This window comes from Phoxinus phoxinus (genome assembly GCF_949152265.1).
Source record: "Phoxinus phoxinus genome assembly, chromosome: 17".
In the NCBI taxonomy this organism is placed as follows: domain Eukaryota; kingdom Metazoa; phylum Chordata; class Actinopteri; order Cypriniformes; family Leuciscidae; genus Phoxinus; species Phoxinus phoxinus.
The window spans coordinates 3,225,811-3,249,245 of NC_136892.1; the positions used below are offsets into that span (position 1 = coordinate 3,225,811).

At 39.1% G+C, this 23,435-nt stretch overlaps 2 protein-coding genes across 2 annotated transcripts in view; one reads left to right on the forward strand and one right to left on the reverse strand.

The window, feature by feature from the left end:
- Positions 1-961: 961 nt before the first annotated feature.
- On the forward strand, positions 962-21,906 carry ik (IK cytokine). Its single transcript, XM_079585073.1, has 20 exons — positions 962-1,099; positions 2,185-2,251; positions 4,844-4,936; positions 5,033-5,092; positions 6,783-6,950; positions 9,281-9,395; positions 9,476-9,546; positions 10,926-10,972; positions 13,355-13,518; positions 15,080-15,188; positions 16,400-16,439; positions 16,520-16,733; positions 17,593-17,611; positions 17,756-17,822; positions 18,092-18,172; positions 18,984-19,041; positions 19,121-19,209; positions 19,289-19,397; positions 20,047-20,081; positions 21,435-21,906. The coding sequence occupies exons 1-20, from the start codon at positions 1,084-1,086 to the stop codon at positions 21,460-21,462; spliced, it is 1,650 nt and encodes a 549-aa protein (XP_079441199.1). The 5' UTR covers positions 962-1,083; the 3' UTR covers positions 21,463-21,906.
- LOC306984066 (arf-GAP with Rho-GAP domain, ANK repeat and PH domain-containing protein 1) overlaps positions 21,551-23,435 on the reverse strand; it is a 35,426-nt gene continuing 33,541 nt past the window's right edge. Inside the window, exons 21-23 of the mRNA XM_079585072.1 lie at positions 22,843-22,948; positions 22,054-22,201; positions 21,551-21,955 (exon numbers count right to left, since the gene is read on the reverse strand). Coding sequence (XP_079441198.1) covers positions 21,914-21,955; positions 22,054-22,201; positions 22,843-22,948 — 296 coding nt within the window. The 3' untranslated portion in view covers positions 21,551-21,913. The remainder of the gene's footprint in view (positions 21,956-22,053; positions 22,202-22,842; positions 22,949-23,435) is intronic.

Sequence of the window (23,435 nt, forward strand, 5' to 3'; positions counted from 1 at the left end):
ACCGCCACCTTCCGAACTGGATGTTTGTTGTTTTTTTTAAATATATTTTGACGTCCTTTTCGGTGTCATTTTCTGCATCCGATTTTCTCGTACTTTTACAGTAGGCCTATTTGTCTTTATTTGCCCTTTGACATGCTCCACAGACTCGGTCTCATAATCATAATCCAGAGTAATCCAATCATAATTACGTGAACAATTATTAGGATGTCTTTTTGATTTGAGTTAGATTCCCATTTAGTCCTGTACATCCAGTTCAAATTCTTGTTGTAATTGTGAGGATGGAAGCCCTCTTCTTCTTCAACTTCTTCTTCAACATAAATTCAAATCAGTTTGTATACACTATAAGAAAACAAAATCTTATTTTCTTTAACCCTAAAACACAACTCAAAACATATGAAAATTCATTCATAAACACAATTAGGGCTTTCAAGTATACCTTCCTTCATTGTAGAGTGAAATCTTGAGCTTTTAAACGTGTTCATTGAATGTCCAGTTCTTTTAATGGCATCATTAAAACATTGTATTTTATATTTCTTCCTTCATTTAATCCAAACAGTGATGTTGCTTGTGATGATAAATAGCAATGGAATGAAATCATAATGCTTTAATCCACGAGACAATATTGTTTTCTCAACTTTTACCTTCGTGTCTGTAACTCAAATTTTTTTTTTTGCCCTTTAAAAGGGATCGTTCACCCAAAAATGAAAAATTCTATAATTTATGGAAACAACAACAACAACAATAACAACAAAAACTATGCAAGTCAATGGGGTCCAACCACTGTCTTACCAACATTCTTCAAATTATCTTCTTATGTGTTTAACAGAACGAAGAAACACATACAGGTTTGAAACAACTTTAGGGTGAGTAAATGTTGACAGAGTTGTTTATTTTTTGGAAGGGTGAACTATTGATAGTATTACTCCTTATCACACGACGAGTGTGATCGGCTCTCCTCCAGGCCAACAGGCGGCGCTGATGTCACGTGTCACAAATAACCGGAAGCAGCGTGACGTCATCAGACCTACTATCAACATTAAAGTGCGTCGAGTCGCGTTTTAGAGCGGCTCGTTTACTTTCATCATGCCTGAACGCGAATGTAAGTATTACATACCGTTTATTAAGTTCATGTTGTGTGCGGATGAATAATCACATCATATATGTTCTCATCGTATGAAAATATATACGCGGTTACATTCTATGAACGTGCCTGTGCCGTTCGCTTAACGCGAAGTAACTGTTAGTGATTCTGTGTAGATTTCAAAGATAATGTGCACGTTTGATAAGTTAAAGAATATGTAATATATATGCTAGAAGATTGTCTGTGTGTAAATAAAATATACATTGACACAAATAAGTTACAGCAAAGCTCCTGCAGCGAAACCCTCATTGTTTACAACACTGTATAGTCGAGTAAGTTAACGTTAGTAGGAATGATTCGATTCACAAGCTTGCGGTTCCGATTCACTTTCGATTCGATAGCGATTCATTTGGATGTACATCAGATCATACAGTACATGTCAGTTTATCTCATAGATAGACAAAACCTCTCATCGAATGCTGTAAACCATACTGGAAACTAGGGCTGGGCAAAACAAAATAGATTTTTCGATTAATCGATTTTTAAAATGTGGTCGATTCAAAATCGATTCTCAAAGGCCAAACATCGTTTTTTTCCATATTTATTTATACCTATCACCCAAAAGCCAGTATTAGTTTTCCTACAGTGTTCATAGGCTTGCAGCCTCCATGTTACAGATAATGCTGTGAGATTTTATGTTAGTTTTCTCTTAAACATAAAATAACCTGATCCTGATTGATCAAGGCATGCGACTGTTCTGACTTGTCTAATTTTCAGCATCAATTATTCATCTTGCCTCAAAATCCTGTCTATTCATTGTATGCATTTGAAGTTGGGTTTTAATGTACCCAAGAGTACCTAAAATAAAAAGAGTTTAATATAAAGGTTTGTGGCTCTATTTCTTTTTATTAATTAACCACTCGTAAACTTATGTTCACCGTTTAAAAATAAATAAATATAGTATTTGTATTAAATCTATGTTCATTGAGTCGAATCGGGAATCGAAAGCGAATCGGATTGGAACATCTGAATTGATACCCAGCCCTACTGGAAACATTTAAAGGCAGTTTTTAAATGAATCTGTGGATGTGTGTGTCTTTCAGCTGAGGTGTACTCCAATCCTCTGGCTCCTGATGGCCATGAGGTGGAAGATCATCGCTCAGCGCTACAGTAAGTGCTCCTCACCTTCACCTGTGTCAATAATGTGCTGATGATCAGTGGGAAATTCAGAGACGTGGACTCGTTTTCTGCAGAGTACATTCTTTTGTTAAAATCTTTAGCTAACACTTTATTTTACAGTGTCATTTTTATGTTACATGTACTTACTATAGTAACCATTGTTGGGAACGTTACTTTAAAAAAGTAACTACTTGTTCCAAAAAGTAACTGAGTTAGTAACTGAATTACTCTATAATAAAAGTAACTCGTTTCCAGGGAAAGTAACTATGCGTTACTGTTAAAAAAAAAAGTTCCTATAATACAAAGAATTTGGATTTTTGTGAGCAGTTTTCACAAGTCGGTTGTAATGAGTAGAACAGACGGGTGTTTGTACATAACTTTCGATATTTATTGCACGTCGACAGACAGCAAGAGGTTTATCCTGCACTTCAAGTATTATCTGTGTAAGAGAAGTAAACAGTGACACCATATAAAGTGCATTTAACTCTAGCAAATTAAATCAAACTCTCTCAACCTGAGACAACTGGTCAAGAAAACAACCTGGCGAACTCGCGTCTGTGGTGGAGGTATCTGTGTGTTTTTGCCACTAGCTTTGTAGATGCGTGTGTCAATGTGAGATACTTCATTAAATTAGAGTTGCTTACAACGGATGTCGACAAAGTCTTCGCTCCTGGACATAAGTACACATTACACGCACGTTCTTGCCTTTGACCACAATGAATTTGAAGTAGTGCTTATATCTCCACCAACTTTTCATCGGATTGCTCCTGACTCGCCATCTCTGCTGCTCCGTCGAATCTGTTTAGCTGTTGTGTGTGAGTGTGTGTGTGCTGGCATGTGTGTAAAACCATTGGCTCTGATTGGCTACCATGAAACATGACTCTGCCTTAGCCAATCATAATCGCTTACATCGTTATTAACCCACCTCCTCACTAGCTGTGAGCCAGGGGTGCGTTCGGAACCGTATTACACAGTTTATTCAATCAATGCATATAACGCACCGCATTTAACGTCCAGTAATGTTAACGGCGTTGTAACGACGGGAAAAGTCATTAGTTAGATTACCTCGTTACTGAAAAAATGACGTCATTACCTAATGCCGTTCTTTTAAACGGCGTTATTCCAAACACTGATAGTAACAACATTAAATTATGTATAATTACATGCAACTAAACCTCAACTAAACCCTAACCCTATAGTAAGCACATGTAGTTGATTAATATTACTCCCTGCTTAAATATATAATTACACTGTAACAATGACACCTTAAAATAAAGTGTAACCTCCCTTTATTTATTTCTAAATAACTTCAGGTGTTTTCTGTTTTTTCCTCTCATGTGATTAAATTAGTGAAGCATCAGCAGTGACAGTATTCAAAGACACGTGCAGGAGCAATCGCATGCTAGCCTGGTAATACCAGACTCTGCTACTTCACTTTGCTTCGTAGACAGAGTCTGGAATGGCATAATAGAGAAGTTTTCTCTCTCGCTAGGGGGCACTTCTCTGAAGTTTAAAATCATTGGTTACCTGTAAGCCAATCAGATAAGTTTAGTTATGACGTATGTTATGCGCCTGTACAGCCGCATCAGACCACAGGCATCATGCATCGAACTCAAATCTATGATCGAACTTCCATTGTAAACACGTGATGATTCGAGCGAAATACCGGAGTGAACATGGCTGTAAACGACCCCGGAATGTTCTCCATAACAGAGCGAATTGCATCCCGTGTCTCGTTTCCCATTTCCGCGGTCATTTCGGTTTTCGATTTCTCTAAACTACAATGTAAAACTCGGCACTTAGCGTCTCCGTCACGGCTCTCTGCCCGCCTTCTGTTCGTTGATTGGCCCGGCCGTCCGAAGGCCGCTGGAAAACTGAAAGATAGGCCGCTATCTCAGACTGACTACAGGAGTGAAATGAAATTAGCGGAAGTAGGAAGTCTGACGTAGTCAGGCTAATCGCATGAACATCTGACATTAAAATGCCTTATAAAATGCATAGGTTCTTGCTTCTCTAATGACTAAATGTAATAGTTTTTATTATCTTAGTATTATTTTGTGGCAGTCCATAGACCACAAAACCAGTCACATGGGTCATTTTTCTGAAATTGAGATTTATACATCACATGCAGAATAATCAAGCTTTCCATTGATGTGTGGTTTGTTAGGATTGGACAATATTTGGTCGAGACACAACTATTGAAAATCTGGAATCTGAGGGTTGAAAAAAATGTAAACATTGAGAAAATCTCCTTTAAAGTTGTTCATTTATGTTCACGATTGTGCTGCATTCACTCACAAAAATACATGTTTGATATATTTACGGTAGGAAATTTACTAAATATCTTCATGGAACATGATCTTTACTTAATATCCTAATCATTTTTGTCATAAAAGACAAATCTATAATTTTGACCCATACAATGTATAGTTGGCTATTGCCACAGATATACCCGTGCGACTCCAGACTGGTGATCCAGGGTCACATATATGTTGTTGACGATTCAGTGGTGTTACTATCTTCATTCTCAAGTCAAGTCTGATCTGTTCTTGTGTCTTAATGAAATTTGTTTGTCCCCCTCAGATCCAAGCTGACCAATGATGACTTCCGTAAGCTTCTGATGACCCCGAGATCGACCCCGTCCTCCGCTCCACCCTCCAAAACACGACAACATGAGTACTTTGCTTTCTGAGATCTTTCTGTGGTCATATGTGCACTGCATGTCTCTATGATAACAGTCCCGTTAACTTTTTGTTGCGATGATTTTCCCAGGATGCCACGGGAATATAACGAGGACGAGGATCCTGCGGCTCGCAGACGTAAGAAAAAAAGGTGAGTTGAGGAACAGTGAATGAATCCTCCTACACTACTACTGCTTTAATATCTAATCCTGCTGTTGCTTTGGTCTATCTGGTACAGAGTCCTGCAACGGGTCGGGCACCCGCGGGTACCCGCGTAAAAGTGTCTAAAACGGGTGGATTGTGTGACATTCCTAAAATTCACGGGCGGGGATGCGGGCGGATAATTAACTCCTTGCGGGCGAGTAGTAGCGGATGAAAAATATGTGCAATATTTGTGTCTAAATTACCATTGCACATACGCAACAACAATATGACCTTTGGACCCATCACATCACCACTGCGACAGTGCGACTTTCGTTGATGCTTCTCATAGCCTAGTTGGAGCGTTACAGGAGACAGGAGTAGCTATGGATGATGTAAAAGTAAGCTATTGTTTTTTTTCTTGTTCTTTTTTTTCAAAGGTCTATTTGCGCATTATCAGGTTCCATAGCCTATTTAGGTGCTGAGCGATGTAATGTAGGCTACTTGAATGGCGCAAAACAAAGCGCACTTTAGCCTGTTTCATATGTTGAGAGAGGTGCGAGATAAAAAGTAAAGGACTTTAATTGGAATGATTTTAGCGTGTGTGATTTATAGCGGGCACGGGTCGCGTAACGGGCCAAATATTAACGGGTCTGGGCGGGTGCGGATTTAATTTTGATATTATCACGGGTGACGGGTCGGATCTGGTGCTGAACTTTGCGGGCGCGGGTCTCCAAAAATGGACCCGTGCAGGACTCTGATCCGGCACACTTTCCTGTTTCATCAATAAGCATTTTATCAAATAAAAACGTTGCCCCCGTATGAGTATGTCTATAGACTATATTTTATATACAGGTGCTGGTCATAAAATTAGAATATCATCAAAAAGTTGATTTATTTCAGTAATTCAACTTAAAAGGTGAAACTAATATATTATATAGACTCATGACATGCGAAGTGAGATATTTCAAGCCTTTATTTGTTATAATTTTGATGATTATGGCTTACAGCTTATGAAAACCCACAAAATCAAAATCCCAGAAAATTAGGATATTACATAAAATCACACAGTAATATGGTCATTGAACCAGGTTTTGGTTGTTTTGGCAGTGTGGGCAGGTGCAAATCCTGCTGGGAAATGAAGGAAGCATGAAGTGCTCTGGAAATACCCTAAATTTTATTAGGGAAGGAAAAATTGCACTTATAAAGGTAAAAATGCAGATAAAGGGTAAAAATAATTTTAGATTGATTGGAAAATGTAATTAGTCACTGCTGTTAACTAACCACCGCACATAATACAAAGAATATGGAAAACTTTAGTAATCAGTCCTAAACCTGCCAATGTATCAACACAATAAACACACAGCAAAATATCATCTAATTATCATTATTGACCAAATCCCAGAAAATATCGAGATGTTTTTTTTGTTATGATGTTTTTAAGTCCTTTGACATAGAATGAAAACTGCGGTTACTTTAAGATCCACACTCTAACCCCTCAATAAATACACACAATTTTATTTCATAAATATATATTTTTTTTTTTAGCTATTACTTGCATGCAACACACAATACAGTATTTCTACAGTAGCTAATCACCTCCTGTGCTAGCGAATGTAAAGTTTATGTATGAACACACCAGGCAGAATTTGAAGATGAATTGAGCTGATTTTTCTCTGTTCTTCCGCTTCTGTTTGTAGCTACTACGCTAAACTGCGGCAGCAGGAGATGGAGAGAGAGCGCGAGCTGGCTGAGAAGTACCGTGATCGCGCTCGAGAGCGGCGTGACGGTGTTAATAAAGACTACGAGGAGACCGAGCTCATCAGCACCACTGCCAACTATCGAGCCGTGGGACCCACCGCAGAGGCGTGAGTTTCCTGTCCCGTTCATTTCTTTACTGCATGTTATAATAATCAGTTCATTTTCTCTAGCTGTGACCATATGAAGATGTGTAGGCACTTATTGTTTCTGTTGATTATGTTATTATGGGTTCTTTCTTATTAGAAACCCAGTTCTAGTTGTAGTGGCTTTTTTGTGTGTGCCTATTTTGTACCAACTTTGCATGTTGGTTGTAGTGTATTTGTCAATAATCATTAGGGATGCACCGATACCGATAATTCTTTATATTTGAAAGCTGATTATCAATGTATTGGCCGATAAATCTAAATCCACATTTTTATTTTATATTAATTTGAGAGCCTGATTACAAAAACAAAAGTCTCACCATTAAAATACATGTCCCAAGCACACAATACTAATGATGTTCTCATTATAATTGTATGTAGCCGATATGACAGACATGTTGCACTGAACCGTATTTTCCTTTTTTGAAGTGATTCCAATCATATTTCAAGCAATTCAAAACCATTGTGTTGAACATCTGAAGTGTCTCATCTGAAGGAAATAACACATTATTTATCAGCTTTAATATATCAGCCAAATCTTCTTATTTGGATAACAATAAGATTAAAACTGAAAGTATATCGGCCGATACCGATATATTGTGCATCCCTAATAATCATATTTTTGAAGTTTGTATTTCACATGGCTGCCAGAGACTAAACAATTCTGGCCGTTTTAGTAAAACGACTAATTCCCTAAAGGAACAAGATCTTTTAAAATTTGGTCATTGTTTGTAGACCATTGCTTGAAATCCTCTTGCTGCTTGTTAGATTTCATCCACCGGTCCCTGTAACAGAAGTTTCCGTCAGAAGGCTCTGCCCCGAAAAGCACCGGGATATTCCTGATTTATTAAATTTTCTGCATTTGTTTTGCTGCAGTTTTCTATAATTGAAGTATGAAGTAATTTATTTGTTTATTTTCATTACTCCCAAAATCGCTGAACATGGTTGACACTAGCCGCGTTTCCATTACAGATTTGCGCAAAACCTTTGTGTTTTTTTTCTTTCTTCTTCTAAATATCGATACAAAACTATTGCGAAATGACGGTGTTTCCATTAACCGATGTTATGTGACTGAAACGTCATTTTTTCCTCTCGCGATAAGTCATTTAAAAAAATCATGGCAACGGACGTTGGTAGGTTTAGCATCACAGCCACCGCACTGGCCATTATTATTATTAACGGAAGAAGACGTTTGTGTGTTATCCAAGCATTAATGGCAAGGAAATACCCTTATACTGTGAGCGGCACATATGAGGAGTTTCTCCCTCATTTCTGCTTCGAGCTCTTGATTGTTTCTTTGAGGTTTAGAATACAGTATTCCTGTAATTCTTTTGTCTTTTATGAGTTTAATAAAGAACTCTGTCTCGTATTCTGTCCAAACACACCGCGTCAGCTACGTCAGGTGACTGTAAATGCGCAAAAACTGTTTCCATTGCAGTTTTGCTAAATATTCATTTTTCGAATTGCCGGAAAATCCACCTCATGCGAGCGTAACAACTTTTTTGCGATAAATGGGAGTTTTTGCGAAATTGACGTGTTTCCATTGGGCATATTTTCAATTCGCAATTTGAAGGGTAATGGAAACACGGCTAGTGTTGTGTCTAGCAGCTGTGAACAAAAATGCCCGTATGCTATTTTGTCGAGGCTAATATTAGCAATTGAATGCTTATTATAGGACTGATTATTGGCTGGGAATTGACCGTTCGCAAAGACCCGCCCCCTTTAGTTACTGTCGCTATGTCCGACAAGCTACGCCGCTCTCACACACCATGTTCTCTCGCAGTGAAAAACACATCGCGGAGCAGAGAGACACTGACAACACACAGACAGACACAGACCAGCTTACTTCTGATATTAAACAAAGTCTCAACTTTCATATTTGGTCATTTTTTTAAAAAGAAATGTAAACAATAAATAGCGTTTTGTGGCTCTTTAATGTGTGTGACAGATCGCTGTGTCTCCTCAGTTAAAGCCGCTCGTGAACCGATCATCTCTTCCTTCTAGTTCATTTATAGCATCAAATAAACATGAATGAACATCAGAAGGAATGTTGTTTAACTGCGGAAAGACGTCAGTACACTCCGCTTCTCAAGTTCAAATCCTCCCGTGTTAATCTACTAACTCTCCTGACTGCTTTGTTGGACAAAATGGCGGATGGCGAAGTATGATGGTTCAGATCACCTGTCAATCAAGCTCCCTCCGAAGGGTCAATTATCAGTAAAAAGGTGCTTTCTCATTAGTTTGGATTTGAATGTGCATTTTGTTTGACTTTTTCCTGCACTGTTGTTGTACAGGGACAAATCGGCCGCAGAGAAGAGGCGTCAGCTGATCCAGGAGTCCAAGTTCTTGGGTGGTGATATGGAGCACACTCACTTGGTGAAAGGTTTGGATTTCGCCCTGCTACAGAAGGTACATCACCGTAACCATAGATTGAGAATCATACCACTGCCACATATATGCTTGTGTTTAATGTGCTGTTTTAATTCCAGGTCAGAGCTGAGATCACTAGTAAGGAGCGGGAAGAGGAGGACATGATTGAGAAAGTGCAGAAGGAAGTCAAGTATGTTTCATAAGCTCTTATTTTTGACTTAAAGTGATAGTTCACCCAAAAATGTAAACTCTGTCAGTAATTACTCTCCCTCATGTTGTTCCCCGTCAGACTTTCCTTCATCTTCAGAACACAAATTAAGATATCGTTGATTAAATCTGAGCGCTGTCTCACTCCTCCATAGGCTTCTGTTGTAATTGAAACTTGCTGGCCCAGAAAGTTATTAAAGACATCGTTAAAATAGTCCAAGTGACTACAGTGATCAACCTTAAGTTTATCAAGCGACAAGAATACTTTTTGTGCGCAAAAAAACACACAAAAATAACGACTTTATTAAACTCTTGATGTTCTTCAGTGTGTTCCTCTGAGTGAGTTCACGAGAGCGCCGCGACGCATGCGCGAGAACTGAGAGGATTTAAAGGGGGGGTAAAATACTTAGTTTCAGTCAATCTCATGTTAATCTTGAGTACCTATAGAGTAATAGTGCGTCCTTCATATCTCCAAAAAGTCTTTAGTTTCATCATATTTATAAAATAAAAATACAGCTTTCCGATTCTAACCGGAAAAAGCCGAGGTCCTTGATTCTGGGCGTGGGCGGAGCTATAGAGTCAAGCGGGAGCGCCCGGGAAGGTTTGCTTATTATCGATCGTGGTGCGGTAGGCCATATTACTATATATATATATATATATATAGTATTTGGTTTGCAAATCCAGCGACGACCTCGGCCTTGTTAATAAAACATTCGTCACTGAAATGACCAGAACACAAAACCGCACTTGCCACACTCCTTTGCTGTCCCGGAAATACAAACTGCATCCACTGTTCCAGTAACACTGGGTTCTTTGGGAAGCTGAACAAGGTAAACTTTCCCTCACATCCCAAAACACACTTTTTTGGAGACATTCTTGACATCAACCATTCCTATTTAGCGCTGCTGATGATGATTTCCGGTAGTAGCGCGTCGATGCATAGATATTATATAGAGATATATGATGTCTATGCGCCGATGAGCGCGGTCTTTCTCTCCTCTGGTCGACGTGTGCGTGAACGCGCTTTTCCGAGAGCAATGCTCATATAAGGAGTTCCACTCTGGTCTACGTCATTAGATCTACGATAGAAAAAAAACAGCCGAAACGTGTTGCAATCCGGAAGTATGATTTTCAGCACAGAAATTCTCTGTTATTCGTTCAAAATAACTTTTCAAACTTTGGCCATTATTAGCACGAGAATCCATCTCTTTAACACTGTAAACAACTCTGAATACATGAAACACCATTGTACCCCCCCTTTAATAATCAGATTAAGATTAAAGTAATTACTGACAGAGTTTACATTTTTGGTTTCCCTTTAACCCAGTTGCGAGTCTCTTTTGACATGTTTGTGTTTGACAGGAGAGATGAAGATCCAGAGCAGAAGATTGAGTTCAAGACCCGCCTGGGTGAGTTCAGTCTGTGTTTAATCTCACGAGGGGCTTTTGCACCGGAGGAACATTTTCATACTTCCTACAACTATTGGTGGGAGCACCCGCTTTTTGGTGTGTAGATATAAACTTGCATGAAAACAATGTCTATAATAATATGAAAGAAATATTAGTTCCGTGTTTTAAGGTCGCCTGGCAAGACCACTCTCAACGAGAACGCTAGTCTTGCGTTCTTGGAATTGAGAAACGACCTCTGTATTTCTGCTCAGCTAGTGAGGTGTAGTAGCTTTTTTTCATAGTTTTGCTGGTCCTGCGACTTATAGTCAGGTGCGACTTCTATATCAAAATTAATTCAAACTGACTGAGATGAACCAAGAGAAAACATTACCGTCTACTAGGGCTGGTATGGATTTTTTCTTACCGTGGTTGAAAAGCAAGAAATTCCCCCGGTATATAAATAAACTGCTTTAAATAGCGGTTGAAATAGTAAAATTTTCATCAGGCAGTAATTAAATTATATTCCATATTTATGTTTACATATGTTATTTTATTATTTTAATTTAATCTATGTTGATTACGGTATATGAAAAGTGAACAGCATGACTAGGATCATAAAATGGGTCAGATATTATTTTGACCACTTTATTAAGATTTGTTTTGTAAAAAGCCTTTCTTTAAATCGAATTTCGTTTTGTATAAATTGTATCTTAATTGTAATCAATGTTTCATCAACCAATTGCCTGGAATTAATAAATAAGAAGCAAATATAGCAGATATATAATCAGGACGCGGAAGTGCCCGTGCGATCTCTTGCATTGCATTTCGTAGAGAAGACTTTACTCTGTGAAAATATTTATTTATTTTTGTCCCTGTGCGGCGATCAAAATTCTGGGGATACAACAGAGCCAATAGGCTATACTACGGACTTTAGCTGTTAAATATCTTGCCTTGCATCGCACATAGACCTTAAACAATCAGCGGATAACTCTGTGTAACTTAACTTTGTGTTAGCCTACGTGTCGCCATACACATAAATGCTCCTGATAAATTATGTTATTAAAGCATTAACATTCACAATCCACTGTTAATTTAACATAAAAGCAAGCAGGCTGCGTGTAGCCTATGGTTTGACATGAATGTGCGCAAATGCGCGCTCTCTTAATAATTCTTAAAAAGCTGACAGGAGTTCATCGCAATCTCATACATCTCTGTTATTATCAATGAAGCTGACTGCATAATGAATCTTTCATAATATATTTTATAATCCGAGGATTTGCCAGCATGCAGAATTCAGCACTGAACAAAAAGTCCGTTTTGAGCGGTGAGGGGATTCTATCTTAAATGCTTCTGATTGGCCATTGCGTTCAAGATATCATCACAGATGTCTGTGATTGGCTACATCGCTCAACGCTGCAAACTTGTTACAAATAGAAACTCTGGCTTGTAAATCGTTTCTATTTTGTTTTAGTTCTTCTTGTTGCGTTTCTGCAACAGATGAATAACAATTTATTTGTTTTTATATGTTTTATTCATAGATATTTATATTTAATCGTTTCATTCTCCCGCAGCCCACACACACATAGTGAGTGCATTAGGCTACCGCCCGCGCTCGCACTCGGCCATCACATCTAGTCCCGCGCCGCACGTCTCTAGATCACGGGCCCGGCCCGAGTATAGTGGGGGGAAATATCGGGCTCGGAAGAATCTAAGCTCTAAACAGGACAGAGTAACACGGCGGATATCGCTCAGATACGTCGTCAACAAAAAGTATATAAGGCGGCAGGCGTGTGTTGCTTAGTTCCAAAGTGCTGCGGGAAACCCTGAGTTACGCTAACACACCGGACACTATTCAGCTGTTGTTCTGTGTGCTGTTGTGGAGCTGAATAACTTGCCTTTCCAGATTAAATGTCTTTTCTTGGTCTTGGATTTTGTGAAATAAATTTCTAAATAAATGCGACTTATAGTCCAGTGCGACTTATATATGTTTTTGCCTCTTCATGACGCATTTTTTAACTGATGCGACTTATACTCCGGAGCGACTTATAGTCCGGAAAATACGGTATTGTTTACTTGCTTTGTATAACAGTTCTATTGAATAACGTATTAGACGGATCGTAGATTAATGAACACGGGAGGATGCGAGCGCTGTGTGTTTGCTCAAGCTCTGGCGTTCTCAGCGCCGTCAAAATAAGGCAGACCAACAAGCGCGGCTTACGTCACTTCAGAGTTCCTACTGTCAGTGCGAATGCAACCAGGAAAACAGCCCTATTGGGGAACATTCAGTTCTCAGGGAACCATCCTTGTGGCTCGTTCCTAAAACTACCAGAGCAAAAGCCCCTAATGTCTCTGACAGCAATAAGACTGAACTCATGTGAGTTGTGTGTATTGTTCTTCTCCTAGGACGAAACATCTATCGTATCCTGTTCAAGGGTCGTCCGATAGAGCGTAACGAGCTGTTCCTGCCGGGCCGGATGGCGTATGTGGTGGACCTGGAAGACGAGTACGCGGACACAGACATCCCAACCACACTCATCCGCAGCAAAGCCGACTGCCCCACCATGGAGGTACACACCCCGAACACAACATCACAAACCGGGACGTTGCTTAAGGACACAGATGCTAACATGTTTTACACTCACTTAACGTGCTTTCAAATGCTGGGAGTTGTCCGAGTGAATTATTAGTAGTGATGCACCGAAATGAAAATTCTGGGCCGAAACCGATACCGAAAATTTAGGATGCGCTTGGCCGAAAACCGAAACTGAAGCCGAAAATGGCTTCTTTTAAAAACTTTAATATATATTTATATTGCTTAATTTTTAATGGATTTTAAATGAAAAATCACAAACCAATAGAATAATCATCAAACTTTTATTAACACTAGGGATGTCAATTTTCACAAATTCCCATGATCGATCGTCGTTTAAATTAACGATCAATTAATCGATTAATCGTTAGCCTTAATACTGCATACGTGTCTGCTGCAGTGATGGCCAACAGCATGACAGTCTCTGCAAATCCTGCTCAAAACGCGATGTTGAATGAGCATGGTTTTTAATCTAAATAAAGGGCTAGTAGGATTGTAAAATGTTTCGATGTGATTGATCATTTAATTATTTAATAATCAAATATAATTACTACTACTAATACAACGCGTCACCACCGCCGCCTCAGATGCAGCAGAGTGTGTGACTGTGGACGAGCTCTCCCTGAACACCGCACTGAACACGGCAACTAAACCCAATGCATTCACAACGATTTAATACAATAGTGTTCTCCTGTTATGTAATATGTCAGTCCTAAATTATTAATCGTTATTATTAGTCGTGCATTTCTGTTTGAGCTGCTCGCGCTGAATGAAGACTACCGTTAAACTGGAGCACTTAGTTTGCTAGCGCGTTATTTAACTCAAAGAAACGCATCCTAAATGAGATTCATCAGATATATTCAAAATAAACATAATATTGCAAATTATTTCTGCAGAAAATGACGTGAATGCACAAGTGAACTTGAACTACGTTACGTGCCATTCATTCTGAATGATCATGTTGTGGACGCGCTCTTCCTGGAGCAATGCGACACGGCAACTAAACTCAAATAATGCACAATGTTTTATTACAATATTGTTCTCTTTATAATGTTATGTAATATGACAGTCCTGCCAATAGTCATTATTAGTCGTGCAGTGCCGTTAGAGCCGCGCGCGCATCACGCGCACTACAGCGTTCATTCAAGGGATGCATCCAATATAAGATAAATCAGATATAGATAGGCGGATATCCCGGATGGGAGGGGCGCGGTTGACATTTTCGGCTGGCTTTTTTATTTCGGCCCGAAACCGATAATGCCATTTTCGGACGAAATTTTATTAGTGGTGGTTGCCAAATCAAGCGTCTCTAGTGCTATTGCTCATGCTAAAGTATATATGGCGAATAACTGATCCTGCACTGTTCAATTCACATGGTTTGTTGAGCAGAGGTGTGCGATTTACTTTTCAACATGATCAGACTTGCAGTCAATAATTGTATCCCTTAAAACTCATCTTTGATCACCAAAATTACATATTTAAACTCTTTCTTCAGCTAATTTTTAATGTCTAGTCAAACTGCTGTTTTTGTTCCTCAGGCTCAGACGACACTCACCACCAATGACATCGTCATCAGCAAACTGACACAGATCCTGTCGTACCTGAGGCAGGGCACACGCAACAAGAAGATCAAGAAGAAGGACAAAGGTAGTGCTGAATGTTCACTACAGATCAGCTTTTTGAGTCAAGGACTCTAACACAGTGGTTCTCAACGTCTATTAAGTCACCTTATTACCTGCAGCCCTAGATATCACTGATAAAAGTATCGAGAGATTGATTACGACGGTCAGAAGAGAGAAAGCATCACGCCCATAGCCGTTGCATTAGAAACTCTGCGGCAGTGTTAAGGCCCCGATCACACATGCGCACAGCACTGGCCAATCACACAGATCAAGCAGTGCGGTGTCTCTTATGTTGCTAGGCAACCACCGAAACCGCTGTCCTGTCAGTCAAGTTAACGTCAAATCAGCTTTTTATTTACTTTCTGTTAACATTGTGGTAGTTACGGTCCATGAAGTCGAAGAGCACCACAAGTTTATCCTCCATCATCGCACTCTCCGGCGTTCAAAGCACCTGTAGCTTTCATCACCACAACGGAAGGCCCGCCTCTCCATTCATTCGATTGGACAGTGGAAAAAAACGCGATGACGTCGGGCGCATAAACAGCGCGCAGAACGCTCACTGCCATAGGAAAACAATTGAATAAAAGGCGGCTCTCACTGCAAAACACGCGTCAGGTGTGATCGGGGCCTTAGATCGCCATTTTAAAAACAAGAAAAGAAAATACAGTACTGTGCAAAAGTCTTGGGCATGTTCGCCCCCCCCAAAAAAAATGGTTTTAAGTCAGTAGTTTATATCTTTTGTTGTAGAGAGTCAGTAGGAAATATCAGTTTACATTTCCACAAATTCATTTTGACATTAATTGTGAGTTTTTTTTTTTTTGTATGCACATAGAGTCTTGACAACAGACGGTTTACTGTTGCTCTAGTGTGTCAGATTACAGTTTGTGTAAAAGATATAAATAACTGGCTCAACCATTTTTGGGGGGCAAAAATACTAACGTGACTTTAAGACTTTTGCACAGTACTGTGTATATAAAAAAACTCTGCAAGATCTGATATTAACTGTGGAAACGTGTCATCATAGGCTTTGAAAAGGCTCCATAATGTAGAGTAACTCAATGACCAAATTCAAATGCATTTTGATGAAAAATCCGCTCATTTTATCATTATCATTTTGGACATTTTTCATCACAGCGCAAAGTACATTTTTCAGAAGTGTAATAGTGCGTAACTAGTGGATTTCTCACACACGTGTAGTGCTTGTGTAAGTGTGAAAGTTGAGTTTTCTGTTTTCAGTGCGTCTGGATGAGAAGAAAGCACCAGAGGCTGACTTAAGGTGAGCTCACATGCAGTCAAAGTGCTTTACATTTATGATCTGATCATTAGCTTCTTAACCACGTGTGTGTGTGTGCGCAGCATCTTTGACGACATCGGGGACTACATACCCTCCACCTCCAAGAGCATCAGAGACAAAGAGAAAGAGCGCTACCGTGAGCGAGAGAGGGAGAGGGAGAAAGACCGAGAGCGGGAGCGGGAGAGGGAGAGAGAGAGAGAGCGGGAGAGAGAGAGAGATCGGGACGAGGAGAAAAGACGACACAGTTACTTTGAGAAGCCTCGAGCCGATGAGGAGGTCAGCTGATCGCCGTTGTTTAACCCTCTGGTACTCTTCGTGTCGGTCAAAAATTACAGATTATTTTATTCCGTTTTTGTCAATGAAATGAATTTACTATATTTTAGTTTGATAATGTTTTTTTTATTTTTTATTTTTAGGGGGTTTTATTATACTAAATTATATTTATGCTGTATTTCTAATCCATTTATTCACTTTTTGAGCATAGACCTGAAAATTACATTTACAACTTAAACTGTCGTAAATGTTGAATGCTTTAGAGCAACAGACTGAAGTTTGATCTCTTTTCAAGATTATTGCTGAAGTGAAAAGTTTAAAAAAGTGAACTTAAAAAAAGTAACAGATTTTTACGTGTGTTATGAAAAATGCACAAAAATACTATTTTATATGAAATGTATATTTTCAAAAGTCATGTTTTACTCTAAAACTGCAAGAAAAGCAAAGCCATAAATCTAAACAAGTTGTTCCAAATTTGAGATTGATATCTCAAAAAATGAACTTTCAGTCAGTGTGTGTGGCTGCAGTACCAAACACTTCCACTAGAGGAAATTCGTCTCGCATTCATTTCCAATGTGGTCGTTTTTGACCATGAGGAGCACAAGTGTGACTGTTTTATACAGGACCATTTAACCTTTTCCAATCATGTCCATTATTTTTTTTCTGTGTTCACACAGCAAGTGCCAAAACCTTTACCAAGTTTCGTACCATTCTGTATCCAATGAAAATCTATACTTTTTTTACTTTTTCAAAGATTGAAGAGTAGCAGAGAAAATGATTCTCATTGCTTTAGAATATTTGTGCAGAACTTATGGATATCACAATCATAAGTAATAATTGTCTAATATTTCTGTACTTTCAGCCCATAGACATCGATAAAGGTAAGCGTTCACAATCTTCATATTCCTCATAGTTTCCTCATTAAAAATGCTTCGTTTAAGGAATAGTGCACTGAAAAATGAGCAAATAAACACATTTTGAATGCTTGAGTTCTTGAATGCTGTAGTTGTGATGTTGTCTTGCAGGTCCAAGCTCTGTGAAGGACCAGATCAAGCTGATCAACGAGAAGTTTGCTGGAGTCGGTCAGGAACCATATCCTTCACGAGACGGCTGAAGTGACCACACAATGAATCATGCGATACCTGTGTTTTCAGTAATTGGTTTCATTAACCTTTATATAATGTTTCGGAAAGTTTATAATGAAGATGCATATTCCCAGTTGTGCTTAGATATGCAAAATCCTTATTTATTAACATGGTTTGTGCTGCAGACATGACTATCGTATATGATTTCTGCATTAGTGTGTGTGATTGTAGCACTGCAGTGTTGAGTCAGTAGTTTGCTTCTTTAACCGTGAGCACTGGAAGCAGACGTGAAGAGAAGAAGCATCTGGGCGATTTCTTTGGGATGTCCAACAGTTACGCCGAATGCTACCCTGCCACGTGAGTCACTGCATTCCTCTCAGGAACACTTACAGGAGGAGCTCACTTCAGAGTGAACATTTCCTGATCATTTACTCACTCTCACGTCAGCCAAGTGTTCATGTCTTGAAAACATTGCAGGATTTTCTCCATATAGTGACTTCAGTGGGGTCCAAATGTGAGTTTCAAAGTCTCGACACGATCCCAGCCGAGGAGTAAGAGTCTCATCTAGACAAACCAGCCGCCATTTTATATACTTTTATACCACAAATGCTCGTCTTGCACTAGCTGTGATGCGCCACACATTACGTAATCACATTGAAAGGTCAAGCGTGACGTAGGTGGAAGAACACCCAGTGTTTACAAAGCAAATGTACAAAGACTGAGTCAAACGGCATTTACAATAAATAAATAAAAGGTAAAACAACGATGGCGGACGATTTTGAAGATAGGAGGAAATGAGATGGAGTTTTTCACTCTACATTACATTTTCCACCTTTCCATCGGGATTATGTAAAGTCGTGGACGTGCAAGATGAGCATTTGTGGTTTAAAAGTATATAAATGTTTATTTATTTTATAAAATGGCCGCTGGTTTGTCTAGGTAAGACTCTTATTCCTCGGCTGGATTGTGTCGAGACTTTGAAACTCACATTTGGACCCCATTGAAGTCACTATATGGAGAAAAATCCTGCAATGTTTTCCTCAAAAACTTTCATATCTGTTCGACTGAAGAAAGAAAGACATGAACATCTTGGATTATCAGGTCATTTTAATTCTGAGGTGAAGTACTCCTTTAAAGATGATGATGTTGATGCTGCTGTGTGTTGCAGGATGGATGATCTGGCTGTGGACAGCGATGAAGAAGTGGACTACAGCAAGATGGACCAGGCATGACTGAGTTTGATGAGTTGTAATGTCTCCGAGTGTCTCTGGTCAGGCGTGTTCATGAGTGTGTGTGTGTTTGCAGGGTAATAAGAAGGGTCCTTTGGGCCGCTGGGACTTCGACACTCAAGAGGAGTACAGCGACTACATGAACAACAAGGAGGCGCTGCCAAAGTAACACAGGCTCTGTTTCCTCAGTTTGGTCATGTGAGGTTGTGTGTTCACACTGATGATGATGATGGTGTGTTTGCAGGGCCGCCTTCCAGTACGGCATCAAAATGTCCGAGGGCCGAAAGACTCGCCGCTTTAAAGAAACCAACGAGAAAGCCGAGTTAGACCGACAGTGGAAGAAAATCAGTGCGGTGAGTTTACCGGCTCTCAACAACATTCTGTGTAATGTAGTGTTGTCAAAAGTACCGACTTCGAGACCAAGTCGGTACTGAAATTTAAAAAATGTGATGCTTTGAGCGCTGTTGAGTGGAATCACAAACACCTCTGATTGGCTATTGTGTTCACGAGCTCATCGTATATGTCTGATGGATATCGGATATGTCTGACTTCATCGGATATGTGATTGGCTACAATGATCAACGCACGGGAGCGTTTGAAAGTGTATTGAAAGCAAAAGCAGGCGTCTATCAGCGCCAGTGGATCGATCCGCTGATAGACGCCTGCTTTCAAACGCTCCCGTGTGTATGTGTGTAATCGCTCGCTGAAGAGCGTTATTGATGTATATTTACATGTTTTTGAAGCGCTGATCATTGTAGCCAATCACAGACATATTTGATGAGCGCGTGACAATGGCCGGCCATTCCGAAGTGTTTACGATTCCGCTCAACAGCGCTCAAAGCGTCACATTTTTAAAATTCCAGTACCGACTTGGTACCGAAGTCGGTACTTTTGACAACACTAGTGTAATGTGTAAGAATTTAACGCTGTGTAAACAGTGAACACCATATGGTGATGTCACACTCAATCCTGCAGCATGTTCACACTGTCTGTTTATTTCAGATCATTGAGAAGAGAAAGAAGATGGAGGCAGATGGGTGAGTGTTGTTGGTTTTTCTCTTCTCTTCTTTTTTCAGTCTAAAAAAAATCCTAAAAAACAACGTAAACAGCAAAAATCTTGGCCACTCATATGTAAATGAAATCAGATATGTATACATTTATCTTTTTCCTAAGATTTAGTCTTGGAGGATGTTAGCCATGATCCAATCCACCCATTTTTATGTGAATTTTGGGATATTGCATAAATGTATGCGCTCAATTGAGGCCAATGATTTTTTTTTTTCATCTGATAAGACGTGCGCATATGATGGAAATCGATTTACTGAATAAATCCCTCGTTGCGCAACAACAACCTCAGCTGAGGCTGTGATTGGATAACTGGAGTAACCAGCAGACCAATAGAATCGCAGCGTCTCTAATGTTGGTTCGGTGTTTCTGAAATGCCGGAATCAAAGTGTGTGATCAGAATGATGTGTGTAATCCCTCCAGAAGCGTCTCACACGAGTGTGTTCCCGAACGCTAGAGAACACGACAGTGTTTAAAGTTAGTGTCGTCTGACGCGACGAGACACACTCGTTTATGATGGAGGGAAAAACAGCAGATTGCAGAAACTTGGTTTTATTGCAGATATTTTGCATCAATTTCCCAGGAAGGGACCATTTTGTTCTTGAACAGATGGGATGGAAACCGTATTCGCAAATGTTTTATGCCATATTCCAAAATTCACAACATTGGATGGAAAGTGCAGATATATCCATACTTGAAACAATGATTAGCAATGCAGCGATTGGCTGGAGGCCAGACAATAAAATGTAATATCATAATTAAAAAAAGGAAACAGCCAGGCAAAATTGCAAAAGTTTTAATAGACAAATCAAATGTTTGTTACACAATTCCCACTTATTTCCATTTTTCACGATTTCTAGTATTTGTACAGACTTCACATTTAAATTAATTTCAGTGTCATGAGTAGCCTATGGTAAATGATCTCGTGAAGCGGATCAAGCTTCTTACGGGTCAATAGCAGATTTCTAATGGCACATCAGACTGCATTTTGTGTTGCATTATTATTTTTTAGTTATATGCATCGCTCAACGTTCAAACTAATGCGCGATTAATAAAAAAAACTGTATGTAAGGCTCCAATAATTATGAGTAAAACTGGTTTTTGAACCACATTTATTTTAAAAAATAAATGCAGATCTGCTTTAGAAGTGACATTAGGGTCTGATATATATGAAAAGCTCATGTAAATAACTTAAAAAAAGATGAGATTTGAGCAGCTAACGGGAATGTTCCGGCTAGTGTGGCATAGCCGTTATGATCAGATCAGTGTGTGTGTGTGTTATTTTGCAGTGTGTGTTCATGATTGTTTCTTCTTCTCTCGTACAGGGTGGACGTAAAACGGCCCAAATATTAACGCTTCAGGAGAGAAGAGATGTTTCCCGCTGCATGTTTATGATGTAACAGTAAATTAATTGTCCATTTGTGCTGTTTTTGTTTATTTTCATACAACCAAATACATTGGATGAATAGTAAAATGTATAACATCCTTTCTCTACCAGTGTTGTTTTGTCCCAGTTTTAAGGAAGTGTTTAATAAATAGATGCAGTGTGAATTGTGATGCCAGAGCTTCTAGAAACTAAATCCTTACTTTCCCTTTTTATTCTAAGACTTGAATGTTGACAGTTTTATTCCCAGCATTCACGTGAACAAGCTCCACGTATACCTAAAGATACCCTCTGGAAACAAACACCTTCTGACTGTTTAAATGCACTTTTTCTCATCTTTTTTTTTGCGCATTTATTCACTAATACAAATGTATTGTGTAATTCTGAGCTACAATAAAGCAGGATCCACTGTTGAGCTCTTCACAATGCCGTGATGATTTCTCGCTCGGCCTCCACGTGATTCTGCACACAATGGCAGATCACACCGTCATTAATGACACAATGAGATGTATTACAGTGAGTGTGTGTGTGTGTGTGTGTGTGTGTGTGCTCATGCTCACCGTGAAGATCTGCACGTGGAGCATGATCAGCTCTCGGGTAAGTTGCACCATGCCTGTGTTCATGGCAAACTCCTGGAACAGCGTGACCACAAATATCACTGCCAGATTATGAGCCGTCATGCGGTTCACCTGACTGTGCATCTGCACCCTGAGAGCAGACGGACACATGACTCAGTCACCAATACTTCATATAATGCAAAGCATAAAGTCCTCTCCATTCAAATGCTGCTCAATCCATCAATATCACCCATCAGTTTCCCTAACCGGACACAGGTGTAGTTAATCATTACATTGTTTTAAAAGTTAAGGTCTCTCTTTGGGTTTGCTTTATTGCTGTAACTTGCAGCCTGAAAACCTGAACATTAGAGATCACTGCACAACATATTACACACTGAAAGTATTCAGACCCCTTCATTTGATTTTTTTTTTACCACATTTATGTTGCAGCCGTATGCTAAAATGCTTTCATTTAGTTTGTTTTTCCCCTCTTAACATTTATACATGTCAAGAATACTAGAGTCAAAGTGATACTGGAATTTATTTATTTTTTAATTATACATTTGATGATAAAGTTGAAAGCATCTTAGCGTAATGCAGCATAAAAATTAATATATAGATGAAGCATGGTTACTATTTTAATGTAAAATAGAAAACAAGCGTTAATCACTATACCCAAGCTGCCTGCAAAGTAAGTTTTGGACATATTCAGATTTATAAAATACATGTTTACAATTACAACTATATATTCAGTGTATAGTTCTAGCTGCACATATGCAGTCGGTGTCCTACATGTGCAGGTGTCCACACAGAGCTGCCAGTGTCGCGTGCTGGTCAGGGTGAAGCTGGTTCAGGAGTTTGCGGTACGTCTGCAGTCGGTGTTTTACATCTGACAGAACTGTGGATCAATACATCAATACAGAACAGTCATATTTACAGTGGACTCCACAAATATCAGCAAATTTATTTTTACAATTTCTCAAGTCTTTCATTCAAAATATTCACAAAAATCTAACCTTTAATAAAAGTTTTTTTTTCTGAACTATATGTATTCAATTAATTAATGTAATATTTTGTGTAACGTCCCCTTGCTAAGATAACAGCTCTGAAACGTCTCCTATAATTTACAGGTGAAACTCGAAAAATGAGAATATGGTGCAAAAGTTAATTTATTTCAGTAATTCAACTTAAAATGTGAAACTAATATATTATATAGACTCATTACATGCAAAGTGAGATATTTCAAGCCTTTATTTGTTATAATGTTGATGATTATGGCGTACAGCTTATGAAAACCTTCTCACAATATTCTAATTTCTCGAGTTTCACATGTATAATAAGGATGATGAACGAGATCTGAGGCCATTCCGCCATCCATCCAGAAT

What these genes read in the sequence shown, in the direction of transcription:
- ik (XM_079585073.1), top strand. An exon ending in GCTGGAGTCGGTCAGGAACC is followed by an intron (nt 17,823 to 18,091) that starts ATATCCTTCACG and finishes AACCGTGAGCAC; the next exon opens with TGGAAGCAGACGTGAAGAGA. An exon ending in AGTGGAAGAAAATCAGTGCG is followed by an intron (nt 19,398 to 20,046) that starts GTGAGTTTACCG and finishes TGTTTATTTCAG; the next exon opens with ATCATTGAGAAGAGAAAGAA.